This window comes from Zootoca vivipara, chromosome Z1, assembly GCF_965207765.1.
Source record: "Zootoca vivipara chromosome Z1, rZooViv2.hap1.1, whole genome shotgun sequence".
In the NCBI taxonomy this organism is placed as follows: domain Eukaryota; kingdom Metazoa; phylum Chordata; class Lepidosauria; order Squamata; family Lacertidae; genus Zootoca; species Zootoca vivipara.
Genome location: NC_142583.1, coordinates 18,441,067 through 18,460,401, shown reverse-complemented (window position 1 = coordinate 18,460,401; position 19,335 = coordinate 18,441,067). Strand labels below are relative to the sequence as shown.

The following is a 19,335-nucleotide window of genomic DNA, read 5'->3' as shown; positions in this document are numbered from 1 at the left end:
GGTTGATCCCCGGGTGATAGTGGTTGATCGCAGGCTCATTTCTGTTCGCTGGGGAAGAAGAACTGTATAATGAATGTATCTGCCCCCGCCCTCTTGCTGTGTCCTTTATCTGCGCACAATTGCTAAAAGGGAAGACAGAGTTAACACTGCCTGTTTTTTTATTTGGCGAGTGAATTTTTGCCTGCCTGCCCTATAAAAAGCTCAAGAACTTTGGTCTGCCCCCCCCAAGCTCAACAACTCTGAACCCCCCCCCCGGTAGATCACTGCCAGTTTTTTTTCTGGGAGTAGATCACAGTCTCTTTGAAGTTGGACGTCCCTGGACTAGACCATGTGAAAAATGAACATAAGGATTTTAGCTGCAGTTCATTAATTTTAGCTGCAGTTCATTCATTTTCAGCTTTTTATTCTTGTAAGCACGCCCAGACATTCTGTTGTTGCGCCCATAACCTAGGTTTAAGGTGCCACGTAGCTCCTAGCTTTCATATCTCAGTTCCTAACACTGATTGGGGAGCTCTCACATCCGTGTTTTAAAGAAACACATGAGCAATACATTCAGGGAGAGAGATCCAAAGGTGGGGAAACCATCTTTTCCACTGCCTTGCCAAGCTCACCCTGGCAGAGTAGAAGAGGTGTTTTTCTATCCCTTTGCCCTTTCTGGGATGTTTCCCTTTTGTGGTTTCCAATGCATACACCAGCTCCAGCCTGGTATATGCCTCTCCCTGTTTCAGGTGCATGCTTGAAAGGCTAAGAATCCTTTGAATCTATGCTTCCCCTCCTCTGCCCTGCCTGCCTTTTGCCTTTACCAAAGAACTCTGAGAGGGTGATCTAAAATAATCCTATGGCCCTGAGACACCCACCCAGGGACTCCAGTATTGCAAACCTTGCTTTTCATATGAAAACTTAACATTTTATAATACACTTTACAAGGACAGCCGGACAAAGAACTACAAATTGCAAATGAAATTGCATTTGAGAGAACTGGACTTATATGAGACACCTGTCACAATCTTTTACAACACATGACAGTTCATTATAAATGATAAAAATGGAAGGAAGCCGAACTAATGCAGTCGCCGCAGCTTGGGAAAACTGTCTACTGAAGACATATGGCTCCTTTGGTAAGTGAGAGAAAAATGTTATATAGTATATTATTAGTAACCATGGCTTACTACAAAGAGTCCTGTGGCAGGGAGGCAACTAACAAATTTATTGATTACATCATAAGCTTTTCTGGAATAATAAATAAATTACTTGGTCTTTAAGGACTCTTAATAGTCTGTTGCAGCAAAAATAGAAAACTCATATATGGTTTATGACAAAACTGGTTATTTCTTCAAACTGTAAAATTCCAAGAAATTATACATGTACTGGTGGAGCATAGACTGAGAGAACAAAGGAAAATATGGATAATTTAAAGAAGTATTTCAAAGAAATCAAAACCCTTTCAACCCACTCTTATTTTCTTGCCCCTACTGCCTAGGGGCAAATGGGGATTGTCAACCTGGGAAAGTAACCCATGTAGGAGAAGCAAAACTCATCTTTGGGAGAGGAAGAGGCTAAGGAGTAAACCCTACACAAATCCTAAGTGGCGTCCCTTGTATACCTCCTTCCGGCAACTCCTGCAGCTAAACTGGTGTCAAACATATTGCTCTGCTTTCCTTTGGACCAGCGAGGCCAAGAGCGGAGTCTTAGTCATCTGGGCAGCCCAGGACTTCCATGCCCACTGCCTAGGCTTGTGCCCCAGGGAGTTCACTTTGGTGGTGCTAACGCAGCAAAAACAACACAGGAGACTGGTTACGAATTACTGGTCTCTGCAGCCACTGCGATTCTCCAGCCCTTTAACTTCACTCCTGGTGGCGTACTCACTGTTTCTCGAGACGGATGCTTATAACTCCTTCCTTACCTTCAGCTCTCAAATAAATTTTAAAAACCCAGCAAGGTGGGGAGAGAGTAGCTGCTTCCATTAGGCCACATTCAACTGGACTGAAGTTGTCTTTTGGAAGCTTTAAACCCATGGTTCCCAACCTTTCTTTGGCTACGCCCCACCTAAGCATCTTTAAAATTCTGATACCCCCACCCTGTGACATATAATTCTTATTATTCAAAAAGTGAAGTCCTATTCACGTGGAGGAAGCCTAAAAGGCCATTTACTGTTAATAACTCATTCTCTAATCCCCCCCCCTTAAAAATCAAACTGCCCCCCTGTGGGGTGTCTGCCCAACATTGGGAACCATGGCTTTAAACGATAGTATACACGTTATTGCTTACAATATGTTTCATTTGTCTGGCTCTTTGGTGTGAGGAGATGAGGGCAAAGGTGCCCATATCGGTGTAAACTGCAATGCTCAGATACTCTCGCTGCAATAGAAAGCTGGCTCAGTGGTGGTGTAATAAAAATAAATATTTGGAGGACAATGAGCAGATCATCTGACATGCAGAAGCCATTAGGAAAAATGCAGAAAGCTTGTTCCTTTAGGTGCCTCCTGCAATCCCATCTGCTAATGGTGCGCTGGAATGAGAAGCATAGGACAGAATATGGAAATAATTTCCCATGTGCTAAAGCTGCCTGACAGCACCGCCTATGGTTTTCTTGCAAGCATATGGGTCAATCAGATAATGGTGGGAAGCTGAGAATCAGCAGAGAGAATGTCATCGGTTGTCACGACAAATGTTTGCAGCATTCTGAAGGGTAGTCGGTTTTTGTTTGTTTTTTACTTTTTGGAACCATTATTTTCACAAATCGTTGGTATTAATTTTGGTTATTGTGCTCTGGAGGAAAGACTAGCAATGCAGTTACCTTGTGTTTATTCGTGGAGGGAATGTCTGCCATCCCGCCCCCCCAGCTCCTGACAGGGAGGTGTTGGTTGTAGGAATCTTAGTGGTGTTGATATGTTAGCAACAAGGCATGGCTGCGGATTTGCCCAGCATGCCTACACTGTCACTTCCGGTGGCAGCTGCTTCCACACAGCCCAGTGAAGATGTGAATTACGTCCTTAGAGGTCAATTTTATTTAGATGTGTAGATTTTCCAACATATCGACCGGTTCTAGTATATCAGCAAGATCCGCAAAAATATTGAGTTTTAAAATGTAAACACTCTGGGCATTGTCAATATTACCAGAAGCATGCCTAACTATGCATTCAGAAGCCAGTGTGCCATAACAGTTAAGAGTGTTGGACTAGGACCTGGGAGACTCGGGTTCAAATCCCCGTTTGGCCGTGAAGCTCACTGGGCGACCTTGGGCCAGTCACTCTCTCAGCCTAACCTACTTGGCAGGGTTGTTGTGAGGCTAAATGGGGAGCAGGACCATCTACACCACCTTGAGCATCTTGGGAGAAAAGGCGGTATATGGATGTTAATAAATATATATAAAATACTGGAACCTCCCCCCCCCCTCCCCATTTCCTTGGGCAGCATAGGATTGAGCGGTTTGGTTCTCAGACTGCTACAGAATAATAAATATCTATCCATTTTGCATTACTGTTGTGAATCATGTAAAATACAGAGCATATTCTTAATTCTTCACTACTGCTGCCCCCCTGTGACTAACAAGCTATACTGTTGCCAGTATCTAGCATGCACTATGAATTCAGCAATCCTGCAGGACGTTGAGTGATTTTAGCTGCAGTTCTGGCTACAGATGCCTGTCCACATTGCATAGCTATACGATAGGTATGTATGTATCTGCCATGGGGTGGAGAGCTGGAATGCAAGGAAAGGAACCCTCGAAACATTTTCAGAGCCAGAATACTTGAAGACAGATGGTTAGCAAGCCTAGGGAATTCCCAGTACTGCTGAACTGAAGGTTAGTGTTTTAGCTTTACATCTTTAAAGTGTTCCACTTTAAATTTAAAATGGAGCCCTGCAGCTGATAATCTGGCCGATTTTTCCAAATCACTGTGTGCGGTTCTGCACTTTTTTAACTGGCCACCTGCAACCTTCCTTCCCTAGGCATTTGGGGGTGGAGGTAGGCTTTGCTTCTTTAGGAGTTGAGCAGCTCAGCCAATGGCAGGGAGGGAGACCCTTGGGATCGAGCAGTTTAGCCAATGGCAATCCAAAAAAAATCTACCTGTGGCATAAGGGTGGCTCACATGATGACTCCCAGAACGTCTTCTTTTCCCATTACCATTACTGCAATGCAATATAGATACAAGCCCTTGATTTCTTGGTAACGTTATTTATCTACCTGGTAAAGTATCCTGCATGCAGTTCTACCAAACAGAAATATTGGTTTTCATTTGCCCAGTTAGCTTTGAGCTTGAGGGGGGGGGGGGAGTAATAAGACTGAACAAGTTCAGTAATGGCTGAGATAATGGGGCCTGGTTGCAGGAGATGAGTAGCGGCAACAGGAAACTGCATCTCTTTGTCTCCCTCCTCAATCACCTCCAGGAAGAGGAAACAGGGCCAAACCTGACAAGAATTCTACTCAAATTGATGCAGAGCAGAATTCCAATGTATAGTTAGCGGAGTAAAAAAGACTTCGCACGTTGCAGGATTCCCCCAAAATAGACCAGAGGCAACTGTATTTCATCCTGCAGAGTGTACTACTGCTACTGAAGACAAATGAGCATAATGGTCACAAATCCAATACATTTATTTATTTTTAAATTTCTATACCGCTTTATATTTTTAAGAAAAATCTCAAAGCGGTTTACAACATTCAGGATTGGCACTGTCCATAAGAATTTCAGTTACAGCAGACCTAACTTAAACTAACCATAACTTACAATAAGATTAAAACCTTAACACTAAGCATACTTTGTACAGAACACTACACCAGAAGAAAAGAAAGACAGAAAGTTGAAACTCCTTCTGGTCTTTGTTGGGCAATACGCACCAACCGAGTGGCAACAGCGGCAGGGTCGACGAAATAACAAAGTCGTCTTCGGTATCTTTGCTTGCTTTTATTTACAATTATATACAACACACTCCTCTACTCCATTCCTCTCATTTCACAATACATCACCACCACAACCATGAACCATTTGAGTAGCTTAAATACAGAATTCAAACTAGTCAATTACCCAATCGCATTACAGTAAGCAAACTCTTCCTTCATTATTCAAATTAGCAAAAGCTCACAGGTGTGCTAATATTCAGATCAAGGTTACAAGCACACATCTCTGTGTAGCACCATTGACCACATCAGTATTAAAGGAAAAACCTAACAGTCTTCTTATTATAGTCAGCATTACCTTGGCAGAAAGAGATAGCTGAACCAGTCCAAGCTAGCTGTTCAGCTTCTCCGAAGGAATAACCCAAACAATCAGGGACATTCTGCCGGTTTTCTAGGCAGAATAGAAACTTGCTTGTTGGCTAAAAACCTCCAGCTTGTATCACACAGAGAAGCTTCGAGAACCCTCCTGAATCAATTAGAATGGGAAAGATCTCTGCACATCAGATTGATACATTCTTCACCAAAAAAAAAAAGCCAATTGACAAAACCAATTTACTGAGACAATTGGCTCCAGTGATGGGTACAGCAAGGAGTTGGAAGGGACCCCGAAGGTCATCTAATCCAGCTCCCTGCAATGCACGAATGCCAAGCAAAGCGTCCATGACTGAAGGCCAGGCAACCTCTGCTTAAAAACCACCACCTCTCGGGGGGCGTCTATTCCACTGTTGAACAGCTCTTACCATCAGAAGTAAGAGTATTTAGTCGGAAGAAAAAGATAGAGAGGTGCTATTTACTGTGAAATGTCTGTCATATGAGGTGCATTTCTTCCCACAGCTGTGAGCCACAAAGTCACAGGTTCAAATCTTGCCTCTGAACCTGCCATGAATTTATAAGGGGACCTTAGGCAAGCAACACATTCTCAGCCTTAGCAGCCAACCATCAATATAGGTCAGGGGTAGGCAACTTAAGGCCCGTGGGCTGGATGTGGCCCAATCGCCTTCTAAATCCGGCCCACGGACGGTCCAGGAATCAGGGTGTTTTTACATAAGTAGAATGTGTGCTTTTATTTAAAATGCATCTCTGGGTTATTTGTGGGGCATAGGAATTCGTTCACCACCCCCAATACAGTCCAGCCCACCACATGGTCTGAGGGACAGCTGAAAAAGATTGCTGACCCCTGATATAGGTTACTGAAGCTGTCCTCCATAATATGGGGACAGCATCGATAACCTATAGGCGTTGGAAAGACTACAATTTTGTAAAATGCTTTGAACACTCTGAATAATTACATAAATGGGAAGTATTTGTTACTACTGTTACATAAACAATGTGCTACCTACACTTCTCTCCCCCCCCCTAATCCCATCCCATGCAACCACTGCTCTGGAAAACCCTTGGTAGGCCCTGATCTCCCATTTGGAACCAAATACTATATATTTTAGAAAAACGCCCCTCTTATTTCACATGGAAAAGGGTGGTACACTCTATGCAAGCCATTGCATTATTTAAGAAGTCCTTTCATTACAGAACGCTGAACAAGATGTATCTGAGGAGCTGCATTTAGGTCAGAAAATTAACTACTCAGGCATCACAATCTGGAGGACTCCTCAATCTGGGAGCAGAAGATTAAGCAATTTCCCCACTGCAAGAAAACGTATACACCAGCTAGACTGAACAATATTTAGAACAGCTTCCCTTGGCACTGATACGAAGATTAAAAACTAGAAAATGTCAAACAGATTGCACATGCAAAAGGGGAGCGGGAAGGGACGAGGTGATCCTTTACTTCTGTGGTGAACCAAAAAGATATTCATTTTACTTGACTGGACCAGATTTAAAAGTAGCTCTTATCTTCAAGAAGTCCTCGGATTCTTTTATCTCATTAAAATTTCAAATCACTTAATCTAAAAGGTCCAAACATAATTTATTTTATTTTCCCCCATTTCACCATTTCCATTGAAGACACTGTTCACAAATTAACATTTATTATTATTATTATTGGGGCCCAGGTGGCGCTGTGGGTTAAATCACAGAGTCTAGGGCTTGCTGATCAGAAGGTCGGCGGTTCGAATCCCTGCAACGGGGTGAGCTCCCGTTGCTTGGTCCCAGCTCCTGCCAACCTAGCAGTTCGAAAGCACATCAAAGTGCAAGTAGATAAATAGGGACCGCTCCGGCGGGATGGTAAACGGCGTTTCCGTGTGCTGCTCTGGTTCGCCAGAAGCAGCTTTGTCATGCTGGCCACATGACCCAGAAGCTGTCTGTGGACAAACGCCGGCTCCCTCGGCCTATAGAGCGAGATGAGCGCCGCAACCCCAGAGTCGGACACGACTGGACCTGATGGTCAGGGGCCCCTTTACCTTATTATTATTATTATTATTATTATTATTATTATTATTATTATTATTACCTCCACCATACAGAATCAAAGCAGATGTTTAGAAAAACATCTGTGGAATGAAAGGGAAGGCATAATCAAAGAAGCTATGGCCCAGAGGGCCAAATCTCTAGTGGTATTGCAGGTATTATTAAAACAGAAACAAAAAACTTGTTTTCATGAATAGTGTGCATCTACTTGCCGTTAAAATGTAATATTCCCTCTTCATTTTAACTGTGATGCTCTAAGGACTTTGAAACATCCCCTATTCCTTTCTGCTATGCATGAAGGTGCTTTGTAGGTTGAATGATATCTGAAGTGGCATTTTATTGTTGCTGGCTTTTAAAAAAAATGCCAATGCAGGCCCTGAGCCACATATTTACACACAGAGAGAACTGGGCTGTCCAAAAGTACATAACAGCAGACATATTTATTAAGATGGGTTAATGGAAGCACACAGATCTCTTAAATACAACATTTCAAAAGGCTATGCATTTGCTGCATGTTCTAAATTTCAAAGCACGTCTCATATTTACCAACATTTTTTTTAAAAAGAGATTTTTAAAATAAAAACCACTAGCTACAGACCTTCACAGAATCAGCCACTGGGATATCAGATTTCCCAAATCATGTTTTAAGACAGAGGGCCAATTTAAATACAGCATTACAACTCACACTGCACCCTTCAACACTCAAACCTGTTATTGATGTTGCTAGCAAACTGGTCCAGCAATATTTCATATAGACAGAAAACCGTCAACAACGAGGTCACAAAATGTACCAACATATCCCTTCCTAATGTTGCCTGTATTTGTTTGTTTAATAGTCAATACTTCTGTCCAAAAATGTGTTGTTGTTTTTTAACAACTCCAAAAGATGTGTATTAAATCCACATGAATTCTGTTATACAGTACATATAACAATGCATGTTTCAGCCAAAATGTTTACTAATCCTGTCTTTTACTTTCAGTTCCTTTGCTAATGATCCCTAGCATGGAATTTGCCTTTTTCACAGCTGCCACACTCTGACTGCTAGATATTTTATGGTACCACGAACGGTAAATATGTACTCTTTTTAGTGAGTAACAATCTCCTCCTAGTTGCCAAGCAAGTGGTGGATTTCCCCCTGTTGCATACCAAATAATTTACATAAATACATGTAGGCAGGTGGGCACAACCACTGTAAAACACTCTATACAGTCGTACCTCGGGTTGCGAACACCTCGGGTTACGAACAACTCGGGTTACGAACTGCGCAAACCCGGAAGTATTTTCGCTGCGCGCATTTGCGCATGTGCAAAATGGCGTTTTCGGGTTACGAACTTTTCGGGTTACGAACTGCGACCCGGAACGGATCGCGTTCGTAACCCGAGGTACCACTGTAATTAGTATCTGACCCAGCACAGATTGGATAAAATATATGGAGATAATATTCATACATGTTAGCAATCTAATACAGCTTTTCCACATGTTATGGTCCAACCAAATAATAAAGTCTTATTGGATTCAGATTTTTAAAAACCAATAACTAATGACAGTGTACAAATAAAGTGTCATTGTATCCTTTTGTTGCTATCATTGGACTTATATATAAGATGAAGCGGTTAGAGTTTAACACTTCTGACAGCAGCCCAAATAAAAACTGCAAAAAAAACAGCAACAACCCAAAACTGGTGCAGGATTGAAGTCTCTAAAATGAAACAACAGATCACTAAAGTATGGCACATTGCAAAGATCCAATCCAATTTAATAATAAATAGGCCAAGTAAGATGAAAGAATATCAATACCTAAAGCGGAATCTGCATCTGAAAAAGTGGGCTCTGGGCTAGGAAAGCTTGTTGGCACCATTTATCCTTAAGGTGTCGCAGTACTGATACGACTTCTTCAACAAATGCTCAAAATCACTAATAAGATTGTATGTTCAATTATAAAACAGCACTATGAACCCACTCTGTATGTTTTCTCTGTCTTTTCCCTTCAAAACGTTGTCTGGAAAGCCTAACTCTGGTGTTAACAATCTCCCTACAAATTAAGACACCACACTACCGAAGCTTTGGGTGGCATCCAAAGCATATATTTACTTTGAATTATTTTGCATGTCGCTACGCTACAGCAATGGGCAAGTCCAAGCAGGGAGGTTGGCAAAATATTTGATGTCATACACTGGTAACTTCTATGGATTTGGCGAGATCCGCATTTTGTGGTCTTGGAGTCAGCGATGTTTAGTTTGCCTTGGGAGCCAATAGGGCCAACATGGCTAAATATTCCGTTAGGACAGAAAACGTACAACAAAATAATGCACATATTGTTCAAAATGCCACTACCAATGTGGAGCCAGTCCAAAGCACAGATCTGAGATGCATTAACTCTGGCAGCCCATGTAGAAGCCTGCCATGCTCAAACTGCTCCCAAAATTGAATCTGACAGAGATGCTGTCAGGATTTCGGCTTTCCAATCCCCCCCCCACACACCTCCCAAGGTATATGTGTACAGGATTGCATCAGTTTTAAAATCCAAATCCTGCAGCAATGTGGATAACATTTAGTTAGCTAAATCCTGCTCTAAATTTCTTCTTCTTCTTTTGCATTAATATTCAAGGTAGCACAGTGATCTTTTCAAAAGTAAAAGTCTTTTTATTCTGTGAAGATGTCTTGCAGATGTCCACAAGGTGGCAGCAACACCCGTTTGCAAAAAAGAAGAAGCACTTTCTCTAAAATTCCTACATTAACTAGAACTTCCTCACCCCACCCATCCCTCCTCTGCCCTTGCTGCTGGATCAGTAGAAGTCTGCCCTAGGGTTAGAATGGCAGAAGCCAACAATAAGAGCACAAGCCGTTCCCTTGAGTAAGCTGGCCCACCCCTTTTCTATACTAGGTCCCAACTAGAAACCTTTCCTCTGGGTTAACCTCAGAGTCTTTGGCTTTTAGAAAATCCCCTGCGGCGGGCATGACCAGCTGCTGTGGGGAGGTTCCCATTGCGCCCTCAAAGTTGGGCAGGTCAAGGCTCACATCTGGGCTCCCTTGTCCCGAGTCTTGAGCCCTCCTCCAGTTCACCTCCATGCGAACAGGTAAAAATAAATTAAAACTCAATTTAGGTCTGCGGAGCTCCGGGGATGGCTGGCTGACCTGTGGCCATCTTAACCTCAGAGTCAGTTTTATCAGAGGGGAGGAAGGAACAATACGCAAAGTGAGCTTGGAGAGCTGTGAAGAGCCACGGAATTGCCAGCTATAACATTAGAAATACCCGAAGTGCGAAAGACAATGGAGTGTGCCTCCAGGGGTGAAGGCAAACAGCTGGAGAATCGCAGTGCCTGCTGTGGCTGCAGAGACTCTGCCTCCTGTGTTGGTTTTGCTATGTTAGTAGCACCCAAGTGACCTCTATGGGGCACAAGCCTGGGCAGTGTGTAGGGAGGTCCTGGGTTGCCCTGAGAAGAAGCCCCCTCTTGGCCTTGCTGATGTACATCAAAGGAAAGCAGAGCAATATGTCTGGCACCAATTTGGCTGCAGGAGTTGCTGGAAAGAGATGTACAAGGCCTTAGGGACTCCACTCCAGATTTGTCTCCCAAAGATGTTGTGCAAGTACTACCTTAAGTACTATAGAAATAAATAAAATTACAGTGGAACCTCGGTTTACGAACACTATTGGTTCCAGAAGTCTGTTCATAAACCGAAGTGTTCGTAAACCAAAGTGAACTTTCCCATTGAAAGTAATGGGAAGTTGATTAATCCGTTCTAGACGAGGAAAAACACCCCCTAGAACGGATTGACCTTTTTGCTCCGATGCCTTCGGCTCCGATGCCTTCCGGAGGCTGGGTCTTCGCTCCAATGCCTTTGCGGAGGCCGGGGAGCACTTTCGCGACTGCAGCCCAGTCACGGAAATGCTCCCTGGCCTCCGCAAAGGCATCGGAGCGAAGCCCCAGCCTCCCCGAAGGTATCGGACGCTCCGATGCCTTCGGGGAGGTTTGGCCTTTGCTCCGATGCCTTCGGGGAGGCCGGGCCTTCGCTGCGGGCCTCCAGGAGGCATCGAAGCGAAGGCACGGCCTCCCCGAAGGCATCGGACGCTCAGTAGGCCTCCGGCACCTCGGTTTACTAACTTCCGGGTTAGGATAGTTCGTAAACCGAAAGTTCATAAACCGAGGTGTTCGTAAACCGAGGTACCACTGTATGCTGGCAGTAAACCCATAGTGCATACCGGGGCTTTTCTGCCCTGCTCCCAATGCACCCCCACCCAAGCTGCTCTCTCTCTCACACACCACAACTGAGAACTGACAAACTGCAAAGAGATAAGTCTAATTCCCTGTATGGAGCATCTCCAACCTTTAGGAACAGTTTGGCTTCAGGTGGGGCTGCAGAAGGAATGGGGTGCAGAAAAGCCCCACTGCACATGTGGGGAGAGCGAAAACCACCCTTAGCAGAAGCAGGTGGGATTCCTTAGGTATGTCTAATGTGCATAGGGCTCTTTGCAATTAATTACTGTATTTGGTTTGTGAAATTTTAGATGTCAAGCTGATGTTATGCTTTCAATATTTTTCTCAATTAAGCACAATATTTTTATTTTTTTATTATTTGTTAGATTTGTATGCCACCCTCCATCAGCAGATCCCAGGGCAGTAACAACATAAAAATATAAGATTTTAAAAAATACACAAAACAAACCAACAACACCCCCCCATTCGCCAAACTAGTTCATAATTCCATTTGCAATGCTTTTAGTTTGCAAAATGCTGTCTAAGGGTATCAGTGTCTTAAAAAAAATAAAGCTGCATTTATTGTCCATCAAGATCAGTGACCTTTTTTAAAGGTTATTTTGCTTACAGACCTTGGCTTCTGGATCACTGTTGATGCTACAGGAATCGTCTTCATCGCATTGTGGGGCATTTCTGTTGTGGGGAGGAAATGCTACTGTTAGAGTTAGGGTCAAATAGAATGGACAACTCAAAGACAATATTTTAGCATGATTATGTCAAATGTTGGCTGGATTCACATGAGCAGAGAATCGTAGGCTCTGGGATTTTGAGGAGGGCCTGGAGATGCCCTTCAGATCCTAATGGACTATAACTCCCATCGTCCTTAGCTGTTGTCTGTGCTGGCTAGAGCTGATCAGAGTTGGGAATCCCACAACATTTGGAGGGTCACAAGTGTCCCACCCTTGTTGTATGTCATTGCATATAGTGAAGAAGGCACTATTTCAGTTACTCCATATCCAGGCTTTATAGGGCTTTAGCACCAGCCCAGAAATACATTGAAAGTCAATGTGGTTCCCTCCAGACTTTTCCAAAGCTAAAAGACTATTTGTGTTATAGAAATGTGAATAAGCGGCATATAAGTGTCTTAAATAAACATGGGTATGTTTAAGGGACACCTTTTGATAGGAAAAACTGATGGGCACTCTGGCACCAAGTTGGCAACCCTGGAGCTAAAGCATGTGGGCAACCAGACTTAAGAATATAATTAATAATAATAATTTATTATTTATACCCCACCCATCTGGCTGGGTTTCCCCAGCCACTCTGGGCGGCTCCCAACAGAATATCAAAAACACGATAAAGCTTCAAACATCAAAAACTTCCCTAAACAGGGCTGCCTTCAGATGTCTTCTAAAAGTCAGGTGTCTGTTTATTTCCTTTACATCTGATAGGAGGGCGTTCCACAGGGCGGGCGCCACTACCGAGAAGGCCCTCTGCCTGGCCAGCTCTGTTTTCCAGTTATTTCAATAGGATTACAAAAAAAAGGAGAGAGAACAGTAATCTACAGCTGCAATCCAAAACACGTTTACTTAACGGAAAATACCTTAGAATTCAATGAGACCGATGTCTGAGCAAATGCATCAAGGACCAAGGAGTAAAGATGATGAACAGATAAGCTGTTCCTACCTGAGCTTCAAAGAGGCATAGCGCAATGTTGCTCCTTCAAACTCTTTCAAACTGGGGTCTGGATTTACCGTGGCTGCATGGAGATCCTGCAGGAGGGGGAAACAGCTTGTTATATACAGGATGCGAGGCATTTCTTCTATGGATTTACTTTTATTTTCAAATAACATTCTTCCTGCAAAGCAGCAGCACCGTGTTTTTAGCACTGTATGTATGTATATAAAGGCATGCACATGTTTTGAAGACTAGAGTTTGTTAGGTGAGGGCATGATTCTGTTATGGGTGAGGATCTGCCCCGCTGACTTGAACAAATGCACTGTGCATGAAAAATATCAGAATGAGGTAGCAAGTTAAAGAGCTAGACCAAAACTCCTGTTCTCTCTGGCTGATTGGATGTCATGAGTGATATTTTTGGGAGGATAAATACAATAAATACAGCCATGGCCATGCAAAATGATTTTTTTAAAAGGTTAAAAAAGCATTAAAGTGTTCTAAAATCTGACAATATACTTGCCTTCCAAATGTCACTATTAATCTTTCCCCCATTCAGTACAGCAAAATCACTCCATGGCTGTTTCTAGATATATAATTATTCACACAGGAAGAAGCACATTGATAAAAATAAAATAAAAGAAAGAAAGGAGGGAGAGAGGGAGGGAAGAAAGGAAGGAAGAAAAGGGAGGGGGGGGGACACAAAAACACTGTTGTTAGCATTGATATTTGCAGGTTGGGTTAGGGAGCAGGTCACCTCAAGTTTCAACTCATTCAATTTGCTGTAGAATCCGGGCTGGCTCAACGTTTGATGCTGAACAAGCAAATTAAAATTAAAAATTTAATTTTCCACCTCCAATTTGCACTTATGCCTCCTTATAATAGCACATTAAGTAAGAGCTGGTGGGGATGTTGTTTTAATCGTTTTTAGATTTATATGCCCTAACCTCCTTTACAAACTGTGCCTATCCCTTTAGGAACCAGCAGAGATCAATTCTCCAATTCCCTGGAATACAGAAATTATTCTCTTCTGGTTGGAGAGCTGCTAAACTGCTCCTGTTCACCTGTAGGCTGGGTGCCTCTCAAAGGCATTTACTTAACTGAAGCAGGTGCCCCTGAATTATTTGCCTCCTATTGTTTGTCTCTTATTGTTGAGCCGGCCCTGAGTACAGAGGTATTTGGAAGCAGTAGAAGTGAGGACCACTTCTAACATTACTTACCAAGACAAGTAACTGGGACAAGGGAAAGTTCATACAAATTAGAGACAGACACAACACACAATGTGCTTGCATTATCATTAGGATATTTGAATGAAAGGAAGCAAATTGTGGAGCTTGACCAGATTGTCTTGGCCTACTCTGAAATATCAATTAAAATGAAAAAAATGAAAAGAAAACTATTTCCATCTCCCAGTGTTTGATCAGTTAGTATTTTCAAACTGCTAGAACAGACAATATAAAATGTTAGTGGGAACATAAAAAGGAGAGGGAGGGGAAATGAACAATGGAATAAGAAATACAGACAGGCTTCTTGTTGCAATGAAAATCATCACGACTTCGTAAGAAAATACAGTATTAAGAGTGCTGCTGGCTCAGATCATAGGCCTATTTAATGCAGCATCTGCTGGGAAGAGGGACCGATTGAGAAACCACTCTAAGAATTGTAGTTCTGTGATGGTAATAGGGGTCTCCTAACAACTCTCAGCATTGGGACCCAGGTGGCTCTGTGGGTTAAACCACTGAGCCTAGGGCTTGCTGATCAGAAGGTCAGCGGTTCGAATCCCTGTGGCGGGGTGAGCTCCCGTTGCTCGGTCCCAGCTCCTGCCAACTTAGCAGTTCAAAAGCACGACAAAATGCACGTAGATAAATAGGAACCGCTACAGCGGGAAGGTAAACGGCCAGAAGTGGCTTTGTCATGCTGGCCACATGACCTGGAAACTATTCGCTAGCTCCCTCGGCCAATAATGCGAGATGAGCGCGCAACCCCAGAGTCGGTCACGACTGGACCTAATGGTCAGGGGTCCCTTTACCTTTAACAACTCTCAGCACTCTCAATGAACTACGATTCCCATGATTCTTTGGTGGAAGCCATGACTGTTTAATGAGGTGCGACACTGTTTTAAAAGTATAGTGCAGATGGGACCAAAGTCACAGGACAGCACAGAATGCTATATTCAGTTTTCTTGTTTAAAATCTTCCCACAATCTGTTACCTCCGAGGATGTGGACAGGCTGCTTGGACGAGTGAAACCAACCACCTGTCTCCTTTATCTTTGCCCATCCTGGCTCGTAAAAGTGATGGGCTCTGCGGGGTGGTGAATGTTTCCCTCTGTGAGGGAGACTTACCAGACCCGCTGAACCCCTTCCTGCCCACAGACTGTCTCGCCAAAGTGGTGCATGCTCTAGTTATCTCCAGTTTGGACTACTGCAATGCGTTCTATGTGGGGCTACCTTTGAAGATGACCCGGAACTACAACCAATCCAGAATGCAGCAGCTAGACTGGTGACTGGGAGAGGCCACCGAGACCATATAACACTGGTCCTGAAAGACCTACATTGGCTCCCAGTACGTTTTCTGAGCACAATTCAAAGTGTTGGTGCTGACCTTTAAAGCCCTAAACGGCGTCAGCTCAGTATACCTGAAGGAGCGTCTCCACCTCGATCGTTCAGCCCAGACCCTGAGGTCCAGCTCCGAGGGCCTTCTGGCGGTTCCCTCACTGCAAGAAGTGAGGTTACAGGGAACCAAGCAGAGGGCCTTCTTGGTAGTGGTGCCCTCCCATCAGATGTCAAGGAAATAAACAATTATTTGACTTTTAGAAGACATCTGAAGACAGCCCTGTTTAGGGAAGTTTTTAATCTTTGATGTTTTGTCATGTTTTTGGAGTGGCTGTGGAAACCCAGCCAAATGGGCAGGGTATAAACAATAACATTATTATTGCATTGAAAATATATTAAAACTGAATTGCTTTCTACTCAGGCCAGATTGCTACTTTTTAAAGCAAGAATTCATATGAAAAGGCACAGAAGGAAAATAATAGGAGACAAACCATATCTAATAATAAGCAAAATGACAAATTGCTCAGTTGTAAAACATTTCCAAGCATGTTTCTGAGATAGCTAAAAGGTTTAAACATCTTCATCTCAGACTAAGTATATCAATACCAGATGCTTCTAACAGGGGATGAATGGTAAATATGAAGAAAATATTTTTTAATGGAGAGTAAATGGAACTCATCTGAAATTCTTTATTCTAAATACTCCTATCTGAGGTGGCTCAAGACATCCTGGAGCCAATGTCCCATGATGGTGGTAAAAATATAAGAATGACCTTAGTGTGTGACAATCTGTTACCCTTTCAAAACTACTCCACAATCTGTCACTTGAGGCCGTCCACCTCACCCCTCCTGCCTTTTACAGTATCCACACACAAACCGTCCAACAATTTTTCCATGGTGGATTGGGAAACACCAACTCAATTTTGATTCAAAGCATTTCTTTGCAATTCATATATAGCTAATTAATTTTTCTAAAACCACAGCACAGCACATTCTACACACAAAAAGAAAATAATGTGATTCTTAGGTTGAGCTCAAGGCCAAAGGAAATAAGAATATTCTCTGATGAGTCTAGGCAACCATCAAGCTGCATATATTAATGTGTGGAGAGGCAGGATATAAATCTAAATAATAAATACATAAATATAAAGGAGGAATATAATGTGTCATGGATGGTACCTATTGTGTGTGTTTGGATTTATTGGTTTTCATTTCCCCTAGCTGAGGGGAAATCATTTTTTACTCTAGAGGATAACAACAACAACAACAACAACAACAACAACAACAACAATTTATTATTTATACCCCACCCATCTGTTCTGTAAGCAGAACCAGCTGAAACACAAAAGATTCCCCCCTATGTTTTACTTGCCAGGTTCAAACAATTGCTACTGCCAGGACATCTTATTCAAAGTGGTCTGTGGTGTCATATTGCCCAATTAAGTGTTTTACTGCCTGCTTTTTGGGTCATTTCCTTCTACTGGTAAGAAGTTTTGCACTAACATTTAAAACAAGTTTGAAAAGAATGGCAGTTCCTGCTCTTTAGCATGGCATATAAAAAAATCAATCAGATTTATGAGCTTAATATACTGAGAGCCCCCACTCCTACGTGTTAAATGAAAGTTGCAGTAACTTAAAAACTGTATTTGAGACAAAAAAAAATCATTGCACAACTCTTACAACTGAGCTGAAAAAGACAGACCACTTTTTAATGCTTTGCGGGGAAGCAGACTTGGGGATTGGCGTCGGGGAGTTTGTAGCTTCTCCGAAAGACTATAAGGGTTGACGCCTACAACATTTCATTTGTTGCGCGCAGTGCAATGGCAACGAGTGGCTGCTCTGATCCTCTTGGCAACCTATGTAACTTCTAGCACTTCCCAACCCATCAGGTCGACTTATACTGTTAGGACAAGTCCTTAAACTCAACGCAGCCGTATGCTGCCTACGTAGTATGAAGCAGGGCTCTGGAGGAACAGTTTTGTGAGATTACTAGGGCTTCTTCTTGCTTCCGGTGTTTCTCTTCAGGGGCTTCTCTGTAGGCTTAACAGGTTCTACTTTTCTTTTTGATGTGTCGCTGAACTCAAGACAAGTTTGTATGTGGACCAGCTGATCCACCATTTAGTTTGGCTCTAATCCATGTGGATTGCAGCGCTCCTCCATTTGTTGTTGCATTTTGCAGTAATATGGAGAAGTGTCAATCCTATGCAGGATGAAAGCAACTAACTGGCATGACTGTGGCAACCACTAGTTTGCATGAAGCAAGAGGAAAGATATGCTAATATTCTTGTTTTCTGTTGTATCAAAAAGTCTTTTAAAAAAAGAAAAGAGAAGTTAATCCCCCTGTCCACGGACTCAAAGCAGACAAACAAATGTTACCTCCGTTTCTGGAGAGGGAGACGGTGTGATCGAACTAAGGGAGCCTTTTCTTGAGCCTTGAAGTTCTGTTGGTATGGATATGGGATGTTCCCACTGGGTTGTTCCTGTCGGTATGTGCCAATAATAGACCCCTGCTATGTCACTGATCTTCTTCCAGCCTGGAGGCAAGTCAGGATCTGCCTGAAATGAGTGATCGCTCCATATATCTGCAGGAAACAAAAACCCCAAAACACTGTTAACGTGTGAAACAAGTTCAAATCCACCCAAAATCAAGTGTGGCAGAAACACTATACTGTAGTTCTGTCATCGGCGAAGCAAAGTTAAAGAAAAAGATATCTGTAAGACACAATTTTGCTTCTGAAGACAAGACAGCAGTCACTGGCGCATGGCCCCCAAACAATTATCCCTGAGCATATGTGGCCCGGGACAAAAACATGGTTGCCAACGCTTGGTGTGTAGTAGACAATGCTAAACTAGATAGACCAATGGTCTGACTTGGCATAAGGCAGCTTCCTGTATTCCAGGGGTATTCAGGTATAATGGACCGACAAACAGACAAAGGATTCAGCAAAGAAGCCAGAATCTCTTGTAATGACTAACACACTTAACCATTTGATATGATTTTTTTTTACTGAAGATTATTTTCTAATACTCAGAACATGTCGGGTCATGCAGTAACTTAAATAAATAACCTATTACTGGCATTAAGGCTGCCAGAATCACTCTAACTTTTGTGCGCTGATTCTGCCACGTGACTTGCAAGGCTCCTTATTATGTTGTGCATAGCTTTCGGGTGTGCTTCATAATCCTAAAACAACAATGAAGATCTGCCGAGAACGAAAGGTTTTAATTATTCTATACACACACTGTCTGTTTTAAAAGGTGAAATGTGAAAATTGTTTCTGGAAACAAGCCAGTTTCCAAGCACTCTTGATTGTTTGCCACGGAACATTCCTCCCCTTAATACAGTATAGTACTGCAAGTGCAGTACCTTTCACAGGAAAAGGTTGATGGTTGTAGTAGCTGGATTTCAAATCATGGTAAGTACACAAAGGCAAAAATGTACAATGCTGCTCACAATGAGCGACTTCTTCCAAACCAACCAACCAACAAAAGATGAAAGGGAAATTACATGCAATTATTCATGACTACAGCATAGTATGCCGTCAAAGTTAAGAGAACCAAATATGAATGTCTTTGAAGTTTAGAAGCCTCCAGCAGTGTTTTGACTTGGAAACAAAAAAGCAAAACAGATTTCAATAAGATCTTCAATA

General features: G+C 42.7%; 1 protein-coding gene across 15 annotated transcripts in view; it reads right to left on the bottom strand.

Moving 5' to 3' along the window:
- The window catches only part of APBB2 (amyloid beta precursor protein binding family B member 2), a 162,904-nt gene that overhangs the window by 50,893 nt on the left and 92,676 nt on the right, over positions 1-19,335 (bottom strand). For 9 of the 15 annotated variants that reach the window (XM_035112957.3, XM_088658904.1, XM_088658922.1 and 6 more), the window contains 4 exons: positions 18,062-18,267; positions 13,656-13,718; positions 13,145-13,230; positions 12,091-12,151 (listed from right to left, as the gene is read on the bottom strand). In XM_035112957.3, the coding sequence (XP_034968848.3) occupies positions 12,091-12,151; positions 13,145-13,230; positions 13,656-13,718; positions 18,062-18,267 (416 nt within the window). The remainder of the gene's footprint in view (positions 1-12,090; positions 12,152-13,144; positions 13,231-13,655; positions 13,719-18,061; positions 18,268-19,335) is intronic. The other 6 variants (XM_035112960.3, XM_035112961.3, XM_088658940.1 and 3 more) reach the window with 1 other exon arrangement.